Source organism: Puccinia triticina, chromosome 2A (genome assembly GCF_026914185.1).
Source record: "Puccinia triticina chromosome 2A, complete sequence".
Taxonomy (NCBI): Eukaryota; Fungi; Basidiomycota; class Pucciniomycetes; order Pucciniales; family Pucciniaceae; genus Puccinia; species Puccinia triticina.
Genome location: NC_070559.1, coordinates 4,387,719 through 4,400,387, shown reverse-complemented (window position 1 = coordinate 4,400,387; position 12,669 = coordinate 4,387,719). Strand labels below are relative to the sequence as shown.

The following is a 12,669-nucleotide window of genomic DNA, read 5'->3' as shown; positions in this document are numbered from 1 at the left end:
TGAAGTCCAGTTGTCTTGTGACGGTTGGTCTGAGTCTTGCTGAGACTCGTCTGACGTCTCAAAGAACGGGGCCCCGAATTGCCACCCGCCGTTCCCTCTTCGGGGCTTGGTACATAGGCATCAATCAACAAAATCATAAATTTTCAAAATTCGACAATGCCTCTTGCAAAAGACATTAGCATGGCTCTTGCAAATGCAACCAAATCGCAGTTTGAATTTTTTCTCTTAAAATGTGGTACTATGGCCCTGAACTTTATCCACATGTGCAAAGACCTTCTTTATTGGTAAAATTCTATCTGCCAACAAGCAGCTACCTGAAGTTTGAACTGGGCTAATCCAGATAAATTATAAGCCCTTTTCACATTCAAGACTTAACATTAATTTTATCACATCCATCATAAACACTACATGAAATTTTCAACTTGCTCAGAATTGTGAATGACCACTGAATTGATGCAATATACTTTTTTATGCATGATCAGTTTAAAATTGGCATTGAGTCTCCCAACTGAACAGGTATATTTACATGCACAAATATTTACTATATACCTGTCCAGAGGACATGGTACATATTGGCTTGACAATAAGCATCCAGCAAGCATCTGCCAGATGCTTTTTGAAAAACGTCCAAATTCAGGCAATGCAAGTGGCATCCAGCGGACGCTTCCTGCAGCGCAAGAACTGAACATCCGTGGAAATGTTCAAAACAATGTTGGATTAAAATCCAGGCCAACCCGTGGTGTAAATATATACCAATGGTATTGAACTACTACGCAGTGCCTTTGTAATATTGCATGTCAACTGACAGCAGTTTCTTGAGTTTTTTCACAGTGACGGTGTGAGAATAAAGGCTGGTTGGTGGGTAGAAAAGTCCACTAGCCGCCTTCTTCAAGAACACATGTGTCCAGGCTAGGGTTGAGAATTGGGCCGGCCCATACTAGCCCACTCAGGTTTCTGTTTGGCCCGACAAGGGTCCGAGCCCAAATGGATGGGCCAACATCTGTGGGACTCTTGGAATGGCCCAACTTGAAACGGTTGGGTTGGGCCGGGTTACTGATTTGATTGTTTGTGTGAAACTCCATAAAATATTATGTGTCCTATGGGAGTTGAACCCATGTCTCTTATATCCATGTCAAGTGTACTAACCACTGTACTAAGGACGCTTGGATATGAATGGCTGCAGATGGGTGAAAGAACATCCACTGGTGTCACATGAAGATCCCTAATTGAGGGTAAGACCTGTAAATGACAGGTCATGAATGAGTGACACCAGCAGGTATGATAAAGCTAAGAGTAGCAGAGCCACAACCTGACAGCCCCCCGTGCTATGAAAGGGGTTTATCATACCAAGACTCCATAATATCCTAGGTGTCACGCAGTAGCGCTGGGCTCATAACCTGTGAAACTCCATAAAATATTATGTGTCCTATGGGAGTTAAACCCATGTCTCTTATATCCATGTCAAGTTTACTAACCACTGTACTAAGGACGCTTGGATATGAATGGCTGCAGGTGGGTGCAAGAACATCCACTGGTGTCACATGAAGATCCCTAATTGAGGGTAAGACCTGTAAATGACAGGTCACGAATGAGTGACACCAGCAGGTATGATAAAGCTAAGAGTAGCAGAACCACAAACTCACAGGTTGGACTCAGGCCTGACTTGGGTCAGAACCCACAAAAAAGTACTTGCGAGGTAGTCAGCGAACATCTGACCTTGACTCAAGTCACACTTTCTGGTAATCCGTTTCTTCTGGGACTGTTGCCAGCTGACTTCTAGCCTTTGTCTATCTAAAAATCTCTCATCTCACACAGTATTTCCCTGCGGCATCACAGTGACCATTCTACAAAACCCAAAAAGACCATCCAATGAGCTTTTTGGGTTTATTTCAGAGTGTTTCATAATTTAGGAAATTACTTAGATACAAATAAAAAAGAAAAATTCATTTGGCTGAACAAAAACCAGAAAATTCTTTGAATAGAAACAAATCATGCTCATCATCTTCATCATTGTCGAAAAGATTTTGTGAATTTGAAGCAACTTTCTCTCTAGGTGGAATTGTTTCTGGTTTGGGTGCATAGCTAGAAAAATATTCATTGAGGAGCTCTCTGATGCAAGTTAATTGCACTTTGCTTGTATCTTCACCAAGTCCAAGATTGTTCAAAAAGTAAAACCAGATTAAGTCAAGCTTGTATTGTGCAGATCAAAAACAATCGCTAGGGAAGCAAAATTTTGCAATGGCTTCCAATATTGTACCTGTTGAACTTTCCATGCATTGATTCTGCAGCAACACCAATCAATGGACAATCTCTACTATGCGGAGCGTTATGATCATTTGGAGCGTTAAGATCACTCGGAGTATCCAACTTTTTGGAGCATTCATATTGTTCGGAAATTTCGTACTGTTTGGAGCGTTAAGATTGGTCAGAGGGTTGGAATCGTTTGGAGTGTGAAGAACATTTGGAGTGTTAAGATCATTCTGAGCTTTGATGATTTTTGATTAAGTGCAGACAGCACCCCACCTGCCACACTGAAATTCAATGGGTGCCCATGGGCTGCCCAAGACCCGCTATCCAAACTCAGGGGCCCATTGGGCAAGCCCATTTAATTGTGGGAACTAAAAAATCACGACCCGCGCCAGCCCATAGCTTGTGGCATAGGTTAACCATGGGCCAACCCGGCCCAATTCTCAACCCTAGTCCAGGCTGAGTGATTATTGGTGTCTTGGCTCTTCACTGCTACTTTCCGCTAGCTTTCAGCACTCCTCAACGAGCCTGATCTATTGCGTAATAATCCGCAAGTGAATAAAGCTCTGCACTCCGCAAGCACAAATCCACAAGTAATCTCCGTAAGCAAAAGATAAGGTCAAATAAAGCTCTTCTAATACTCTAGTACGTCTGTAAGTGTAAGTACAATGATTACTAGTCTGTAAGATGATGGAAAAAGAAAGAGAAGAGAAACCGTTAACCTCCACCCCCCCTTCCTTCCCTCCACGCAATTTGCCGTTCCCACTCAATCCTGCAGATACAACACTTTCCCGCACTAGTCCGTCAGCTCCACCCACTTTCCCACATGTCATTGTCCCAGACTGCGCTCCCCTCCAATGCTTGACCTCCCACGCCCTCTGTCTAGCCCCCGTGAGTCAGTCTCTTTCCACTGCCTCCGCCCCAGTTCCACCCGCTTTGGCTGCCTTGGCTCACCTGCTGACGCGCCGCTGCTACAAGTCCATGAGTGTAGTCTGCCGCAGTCCAGTCCTGTCTTTCAGCTCCGGTCCCACAATCCAATCCAAAATCCGTGATCCGCAATCCGTGCATTCCATCCACGCGCAACTTTCCATAAGCTTTCTTAGCGTGCTTTCTGACATCATCCTCAGTGCTTATGTCACCGGAATGCACTCTGCGCTCAGCCGCTCTGTGCATTCCCGCCCGCGCTATCTCTGAGTGGACATTCTACCACACCTGCCCATATAAATCACCAAAACGGCAAACCTAGTAGCTGTGGGATGAGGAAAGTTTGAATCTGAGTATTGATTATGTAAAAACTCTAACCCTAGATGTAGATTCCATATACACCATTTTCACTGCTGTATCAGTTTTTTCATCTCATTAATTGGTTTCATCAAGTTCATCAATGCTCATCTCAATTCATCTCAACAACCTTGTCTCCAGGTGTGCTGCTCATAAGTCAACTAGACTTACTAGTCTGTGTGTGCTATTACTAATAACGTCCTGTTATTATCAAGGTGTGCTGCTCATAAGTCAAATAGAATTACTTGTCTGTGTGTGCTAATAACTTCCTGTTATTATCAAGGCTTGCTTTTCCATTAAATGGTAGCTGCTGACTATGTGCAGCTTGTGCCTGCTGATTCTGTTCCAAAACAGTACACTGCAAAAAAAACTGGGTCAACTGGGAGCAGTATACGTGTGGAAAGTCTAAGCAAGCTTGTGGTGTTCACTGTGTTATTCCAACAAACCCAAGCTTCAATGCACAGCCACTCTGCGCATTGCACAGTGACTGTGCCAAAAACAGTCATTATGTAACCAGGTGGAGTTACAATGGCAGCTTGGCTGGAGTATCCTGCATGTCAACTGCTCACAGTTGACACAGTTTTATTTCAGTAGTAATGGCCCATCAATAAACATTTTTTCTCCACAGCAACTATGGTGGAAAGAAACAGCATGTAGGTATTGTGGGATATGTGGTTACACAAGTATGTGGTTTGGGATCTTACATAAAGCTATCTACAAATAATCTCTGAAAACAGAATACAGTTTTTGTGGTGTATTTGTATTGACAAGGTACAAAAGATGGGGCTGATTTTTTGCGCAGGTTCTTCCTGTTAGTACAATCTGACTGGAGTGGCGCATAAAAAAGTGTCTATACTTGAAAATGGGTGATGCTTGAAAATGGGTGATACTTGAAATTGGGTGATTGATACTTGAAAATGGATGGATATAAAATTGGCAAGTGTCTATTTTTGAGAGTGGACCAAAGATATGGATTCTTTTTTTGTCCTTTGAATCAGCAAATCCAACTATCCAACTAACACACTACTTAGGTGGGAGGAGGAATAGGTTCAGGGATATCTTTGAATTCTTGATGGGTACATTGTCCACACACTGAAAAGTTGCATAATTCTATGATTTTAGCAACAGAACTTGGTATTGCTAAGAATTCAAAGTTTAGACTCACTAGGTCTTTGGTTGTTTGTGTCAGGACGGTCAGCCCATGAGCATTTATAAAGACGTGTTATCTTATTGTTTGGATCGTCCCAACCCATGGCCACTATAGCCCAAAGGGTTCCAATCAAGGAGCATAAGCTTCACAGATTCTCCATACAGATAATCATCAAAAGAGCTAGATTACGCACAAAGATATCCGTCATGATTGTGAGCCCAGATTTGAATTGGAGACATTAATGCTATTAGTGTTGTTGATGGGGCTGTCTCTCCTGGATTGGGGTAACGTAAGCAGTCTTTAAAACGCCAGTCGCTGACTGATGTTCCGATCAATCGGAAGACAATGAAAATCAGAGGGAGGAAATGATTATCAGTCTTAGTTTTCACCCTGACAATAGTGGTGTGTCCAAGAGCCTGGTGTACAAAGACTTACGGGAGAAGCCATTCTCTGGTGTCGTGCCTTCTTTGCTCTCAAAATGACATGTACTCGCCAGGCAAAAGTAGGGTAGACCATCGTATCCTCTACAAGCTATAGATAAAGCAATCGATGTGTTTTGAGAGTGAGAGCTTGAACACCTTTTCATTGAGATACAATCACAGGATTTGTGTGCTTACAGACTTGGTCCGCTGGTACTGTTGTAGAGCTAGCTGTACGCCAGTTGTCACCACAGAGAACATCCTGGGCTGGGGTACCGTCCTTTGGCGCGTCTCTCCGTGAAAAGGCGTGTCGTTTGACTTGGGCAAGCTCAACGGCTGGTAGGCTGACAAGGGTAATCACGGCCAAAACGACATATAGTTTCCAGATTGAGCCGAGTGAAAGCATGCTGGTACTGATTTGAAGTACTTTCAGAGTACGAACACAAGCAGAAAGAGTTTGTGATGTTTGGTGTATGAAGACTTCGTAAAGCGGCAAACAACTGCTGACTTTTATCTATTTAAATATGTACAACTATCAAAGAGAGGACCCGACTGCGAGTGACCTTTTTCTACCACTATGAAAGTGTAAAGGGAATGAGCTGGGGGTGGGAACGGGGGAGACGGCTTATAGAAAGGTCAGGCTTTATAATCAACTCTGATCCCACTGGGCGAAACAACGCGACTGCCGGTGCCGGGAGCGAAGCATTGCCCAGTGCACATTCTAAAGGTTGTCTGCATTGTTTCTCACTTGGCTCGGTAGGCTGGTGACCATTTCCGTTCGGGGGTCGTATGTTTGTGTCGGTGTTCGGTTTCAGTGGATTTACTCCTGTCCTTCGATTTCAGCTGGCCGTTGCTGAAGTCCGGTTGTCTTCTGACTGAAACATCTAAAATCATACAATCAAACCTTATCATCCTGTGTGGACCCATCCCGTGACCCAAACCGGCCAGGTATCCGGTCAGGTAGTGCCGGACCTTCGTGGTCCGGATCGGAACCTCGCCGGACAAGGACGACCACCCCAATGATCGCGTCCGTCGAGTGATCACATCACATGACACAGAAGAACAAATTCCAAGGAATCCCCCCTTCCTAGAGTGAAATCACGAAAGAAAGACACAATCTTTTCCGAAACAATCGCACTCGAATAGTTAATCCGTAAAGCTTCAGTGGCTTCAGCTTACATATTTATCTAGACTCTCGAGTAAGCTACGGTTTGTCTGACATACGCGAGAATGGAAACTGATCTGGGCGTCTGACTGATCAGCCGAGATGAACCAGGAACAGACACCTCAACACGAGCCTAGTACTACTGGAGACAGTCTCCCCATCGAAGAAGCCAGCTCGACGGTAGACCTCATGCTTGAACTACACTTCAGCTTACTACCCAAACTACGAAAGGGACTGGTTGATTTTTCTAAACTGCTCAAGCTCTCCGACTTGCTAAAAGAACCTCACAGAATGGCCAGGCTCATAGACAACAGTCGATCAGATTTACTTGATGAGACTTTTGATCGACTTCATGATGCAATTACTAACCTTGTTGATGAAGAAGAATGTCCAGAATTTGATACAAACCACCAAGACCTCAAACAATTCAAATTCTACCAAATCCAGCTCATTAAATACCATCTCGAGCACCCCTTCCTACATAGACCAAGTCTACGGCGTCTTTGATAGGTACTCGGAGGTTACTGAACATCTCAAGAACCCAGAAGAACATTGCGATTTCGAAGACACGACGCATATGCTCCGGTTACAAGCGCTTGATCACACGTCTGATGCCCTGGAGTTGATTGATTCAACCATTGACATGTTCATGAAAGATTCCGAAATTGACTTGATTCAATTGAATTGGCGATTCTTCACGTGGCGTATTGATGAAACACTCAAAAAGCTCTTGAGCTTGATTGATCCAAGATCCCAAGACGAACACGAACCAGTGCATCCCCTCAGAATACAAGCGGTTGATCTAGCTGACACAATCATCGCAATCATAAAACTCGTCCGCCTTTTTTTCAGGAAGTTGCCGAAACTGGGCATGGATAAAAAGTGGCCGGTGTTTACAGAGATGTCCTCGGCTGAACAATTCACCTGGCTTACTCACCTCTTGATGCCACATACGAACTCGAGAGAATGCTGGGTTCTTTGGAGCCCTGTTTGAAGCCAAGTGACACGGATCCGGGTCGTCACGATTTCATTGGAACAGTCGCCAATCTCAAAACCGCTCTCGATGATTCCTTGCACCTCATACAACTCCATCTTGTTCCTCTGGTGGCCGACAACAAGGTCTTCTCAGTTCAAAAACAGTTCATGACCTGGTTGATTACTTGGAACGTGGAGTTCTCTGCAGCCATCCATAAACTATCTGAGGCTTTTCTGAGTTCTTTCAATGAATGATTGATCCAGGGGATCAGTTCCAATTACCCATCCTTTTTCTTGAAAGTCCACTCGATTGATTCCAAAAATGTGACCGTGCAAATATTTCTTCACTTTATATAGTTTTTTAAAAAAATGACCCATAGCCCCGTTCACGTAGCCCCTTGACTAGCAATATATTCATTTAAAACCACCCGTGCGCCATCAAATTTTAGTATAATCGATTGAGCTCGAGCTGATCAAACTGGATAACTTGGAATGAATGACCTGGGCCCGCACGCAGCAAAGTCAGAAGGGATATATTGTAACCTTGAGATCCTCCAAACTTCGCTAGCAGTATGATAGGATGGTGGTTGTTTACCCCTTCCCTAAAGGCCGTCTCCAAGCTGCGACATTGAGCCAACTGTTGAACTTGAGCCGCTGACTGTCTTGATCGCAAAGCCACAGCGCTGGAGGCTGTAACTGTTGGTGACGTCATAATAGCTACTGGCAACCACTGGCTGTGAGAGCGTGCAAATTGTTGTGACTTGGGTGACCAAATCGAGGCCTTTGAGTGAGGATCCTGGCCTGCAGGATCGTCCTGCAGATGCGTCTCCGAATTCTTCAAAGCACACTCCTGTACGAACAAATCCCCCCTCCTCCGATAAAGAAGACGAAATAAATATTCTTTACCGAGATAATCGCCCTCGAATGTAATTCGCATACCTTCAGCGGCTCTAGCTCATTCCTCTCGAAGTAGCCTAAGGTTGGTTTAACAAAGAGCTGCAGAAATTTCTTCTCTCACCATTAATTCTCCTTATGATATATAGGTCTCATTACCTGAAAACCCTGACAACGATCCTGATCGCGCTCATTAAAGATACCAGTTTGAGGTTTGGACTCGCAGTAAGCCATCTTGCTAACTATCTCTTACTCCTATTTCCGCTCTTGATTCTTAATCTACTTCTCAACTTGAATAGAATGCCACTTGGGTTTCTTCTGATTAGCCAAGATGAACCAGAGACAGGCCCTTCGACACGCGCCTGCAGCAGGAGCTAGTCTCTCAGTCGAACTAGGCCCCTCGACGAAAGGTCTTTCACTTCAACTGCAATCGACTCTTTTGCCAGAAATACGAAACCAACTGATCAAGCTATCCGACTTGCTGCAAGAACCTCAACCAGTGCTCAAGCTCGTGAAAGAGATTAAATCAGTTTTGATTGAAGCTTCGTTGCAGTTACAACTCAGATGTACAAGTTTGACGGGTTGTCCAAATGAACAACAATACTTACCGCTAGAAGTTAATAACCAACAAACCGTCACACTCAAATCCACCAACATCCGGGTCATGAAATTCCGACTGCGAAACCTTTTTAAATTTCTACACAACGCCTGCACCGCCTGTGATAGGTGCTGTGACTACACCCAAAATCTGATGTACCTAGCCGGAGATCGCGATGCTAGAAAACAAATAGATTCGGCCAAGCTTGATGCCGTAAATTCCACATCTGCTGCCTTGAAGACCCTTGATTCAATCGTTGACATGCTGAAAGGTTCCGCAATTGACCTAGTTCAATCTCGTTGGCTATCTCACATCGGGCGTATTGATAACACACTGGAAGAGCTCTTGAGCTTATACGATCCATCGACCCAAGGCCGACACGAAAGGACACATCCCCTCAGAGCACCCGTCATCAATCTAGCTGAAACACTCATCCCAGTCATAAAACTTGCGAGGCTTTTTTTCAGAAAGTTACTGAAATTAGGATTGAATACAAAGTGGCTCCTGTTTGAAAAGATGTGCTCCGCTGAACGCCTAGCTTTCTCGCCCCTCTCTGCCGAACCGCAACTCAAGGAGTTGCTGGTTTATTTGAAGCCTTATTTAGAATCAAGTGACGCGCCAGCGCCTCTACATTGGGGCGATTTTAATCGAATAGTCAACAATCTCAAAGCCGATTTCGGATCTGCCTTGTGTTACGTGGTCCGCTATCTGATTCTTCTCAACGGCCCCTCTGACCAAGTACACCTCGTGAACTGGTTGTATATTTGGGACAAGGAGCTCTCTCTAGCCATCGATAAACTCTTGAAAGCTTTTGCGCTATTTCGAAACAATATTAACCGAGGACATTAGCCAGATCCATTTATTGTGTTAAAATCCCAATTGTTTCATTGATACGCCTAAAAAAACATGACTGAAAATCTTACCTTCTTTAACCTCTATTTTTGAGGCCTTGATATTGGGCACAAGATAAAGCTCTTTGTGGGCGCAAGATATAACTCTTTTCAAACAGGGACTTGATCATGCTGATATTGCAACCCTTCAAACCAAGGTTCATCTGGAGCATTGGCTCCAATCACCATGAAAAAAAAAAAAATGTGAATAGGTGTCAAGTGACATTCAGTAACATGTATTGAAATTCCAGTGGTGACTCCAACATTATTCCCCTTGAAAATAAAAAGGACTCCTTTTTCATCATCAGGGGTTTCTACCAATGGCCATCAAGTGTATGGTTGGAGCAAAGGCTGGAGTTAGCTTCATGTCACCTGCCTCATAGTCCCCTCAGTTGTTTCATGGTGAATCAGCTCTGTTGTTGAATTATCAATTGTTTCATTGATTCACTGCAAAGATTAATAAATAATGAATGCAGACTGCTAGGATCTTTTTTAACCTTTATATTTTGAATGTGGATTTTTGATTTTGTCACTTGCCTGCCCTTTCCAGCTTGACAAAGCCTTTCAAGCACTTGCCAATAGAGATGGCCCTGTGGGAGTCTGGGACCCGGGTACCAGGTTAAAATTTGGCCAAAAAAAGGAACTGGGTACCACACCCAGCCCCTCTGAGCAGGTACTGGAGCTACTTTTTCCGGGTACTGGTGGTACTGCCAAAAATTTAATGTCTGCATATTGGGTCTTTGGTTGGCTGCTATCCAATCATATTAGTGAGAGCCAACCCCCCTATAGGGGAGCTTGAGGGTTTTCTGAGTGGTACCCGCAGCAGTACCAGTGTGCCGGGTGGAATTTTGGCCAAACACAGGCACCAGGTGCTGCACCCAGAACCAGCTAGTGGGTACCATTGTGCGCCAAGAAGTAACGGCCAGCTAGTGCTGGGTACCACAAGACCATTTCTACTTGCCAGAAAGAGAAATTTACTGCATTTGAGGATATGAGTTTTATGAGTATTTTTCTCTTTTTCTTCATTTTAAATTTCATCCCTCACAATGCCCCCTAACCATTTTTAAGGGAGAAGATCTGCTTGATTATGGCTGCATTGATCACTCTGTTATTTTTTCATTTTTGGGAGATTCTCTAAATTATAATTCTCTGGCAGTGTTCAGCTTCTTGATTGTTTTCATTTTTGTTTTTCATGCAAAGAGAGTGGAACCCAATCAATAAACGTAGATGTAGCCAAAGCAAAGAAGCTCAAGATTAATGGACTCAAAATATGTCTTGATTGAGCTACCAGAAGTATTTTCCCTGGGGAATTGCATGAAGTTGGTTTACACCAAAACCCCAAGATCCTTCCCTGCAAAACACTGCCACTTGGATGTAAGTCTCTCCCCCAGGGGTCAAGGCTTGTGTGGCACACCTTGAAAAGGCCACCTTGCTGGCCACCAAGTGATTATGAAATATAAATTAGATCCCCTTGGGGTGTAGATACAGGCGATGAGGGTTGCAATGTTGGCATAACCAAAATCCCCTTGTGCCAATGTAAATTTCTCTCCCAAGCGCAAAGAGTTATCCTATGCGCAAGCAAGGGGATTTTTTATGAAGAATTTCTAGATATCTGTGCTGAGTTTCCACTGTCCAACCATTAAGAATCAATAAGTAGGCAGGGGGTTCAAATTTGAAATGTTTCAGCAACACAAAAACTTCCAATGAGCAGAGCATATAAGGTTTTCACTTGTGAGTCCCAGACCAAACTTAAATAAGTCTCTCCTGGGCATGAGGCACCTGACCCCAAAGGAGGGAATTATGAAGAAGGGGATTTTTTTTGGTATGTCAAGTTTGTCAGATTTTGCAGAGAAAAATATAATTCTACCATAAATTGGCACTGCAGAGACAATGATGAAGGTCTACACTCAGCCTACAATCTCACACAATTTTGGGGCTTAAAACCCTCCTTCAGCAAGAAATCAGCATCAGAATTCAACCTGTGAGGCACTCTGCCAGGTATCCTGAAATGGTCAAGTACATACACTTCCTGCAGCTCAAAAATAGTGACACATCTGTCTTTTTTCATGGATCTGACAGGTATCTCAAGTTTCTCATTGGTGTGGTGCTGCATACTAATTCTTCAGGGATATTTGTCTTTCTCTTTCTCAACCATTACAAATCCTCATAATACTCAGATTAGATACAAACCATTCACATTTCCTCAGTATTTTTTCAGAATCAAACTCTCCATAATATTTGACCCCCAGTCACTCACTCACACCACCCTCAAATTCTTAATGATTTCATAGTTATAAGCTTTCAAATTCCAGACATGGGCATAAACATAGTAAAATCCCTATAGTCATAAAAAACATACTCCATAATACATACAGTGACCTCGCCATGTAAGCATAAGGATGGTGGACACAAATCCTATGCTTACATAGAGGTATGCTTCTTAGCGAAGTAAGCATAAATCAATGTATGCTTATATAGGACTGGCCTATATAAGCATTGTGAATTTCCACGGCAGTTTATGCTTACATTGGCAACCACCAGGAGTGGGTTGCCATAGCCAATTTGCGCATGTATGCTTATATTTATATGTATGTATTTCCATTACTATCTTGCACACAGGCATTTCAAGAAAGAACATTTTTGAGGTTGAAGAGCTGTAGTTTGGAGATTCTCATGGTTTCAGAGATGGAGAACAGCAGTATCTATGGCCCCTCGGCCTCTTTTCCCAGTCCTATATAAGCATTTTTTTGTTTTCTCCCCCCAATTTTTTATGCATTATGCATTATGCATAAAAAGCATCAAATTTGTGGTAACCAAAAATGGTGGATGGAAATCCTATGCTTACAGTGAATTATGCTTACAACGTGTATGCTTACATGGCGGGGTCACTGTAGCACATACTGCATACCATTTTCTCTTTCAGTGGTTACATCATACATTCATACAAACTCTTTTGGATTAGTACATTCTCTCTTTTTGTTAGTACTCACCTTTGTAACCTTTCAATATGTTCATACCTCTTCCCAATGTGGTACTTTCATCTTCCCATA

The 12,669-nt window shown here is 43.4% G+C and overlaps 3 protein-coding genes across 3 annotated transcripts; 2 read left to right on the top strand and 1 right to left on the bottom strand.

Moving 5' to 3' along the window:
• Positions 1 to 4,555: 4,555 nt before the first annotated feature.
• Positions 4,556 to 5,503, bottom strand: PtA15_2A466 (uncharacterized protein; the record flags this gene model as incomplete). The annotated part of the gene is made up of 5 exons (XM_053166489.1): positions 4,556 to 4,620; positions 4,694 to 4,786; positions 4,872 to 4,997; positions 5,114 to 5,209; positions 5,296 to 5,503. The coding sequence occupies 5 exons, from the start codon at positions 5,501 to 5,503 to the stop codon at positions 4,556 to 4,558; spliced, it is 588 nt and encodes a 195-aa protein (XP_053017706.1).
• An 861-nt stretch (positions 5,504 to 6,364) lies between these two features.
• On the top strand, positions 6,365 to 7,256 carry PtA15_2A465 (uncharacterized protein; the record flags this gene model as incomplete). The annotated part of the gene is made up of 2 exons (XM_053166488.1): positions 6,365 to 6,499; positions 6,570 to 7,256. The coding sequence occupies 2 exons, from the start codon at positions 6,365 to 6,367 to the stop codon at positions 7,254 to 7,256; spliced, it is 822 nt and encodes a 273-aa protein (XP_053017705.1).
• Positions 7,257 to 8,462: 1,206 nt separating this feature from the next.
• PtA15_2A464 (uncharacterized protein) lies at positions 8,463 to 9,578 on the top strand (the record flags this gene model as incomplete). The annotated part of the gene is made up of 1 exon (XM_053166487.1): positions 8,463 to 9,578. One exon carries the CDS (start codon positions 8,463 to 8,465, stop codon positions 9,576 to 9,578), a length of 1,116 nt encoding a protein of 371 aa, XP_053017704.1.
• Between the last annotated feature and the right edge of the window lie 3,091 nt (positions 9,579 to 12,669).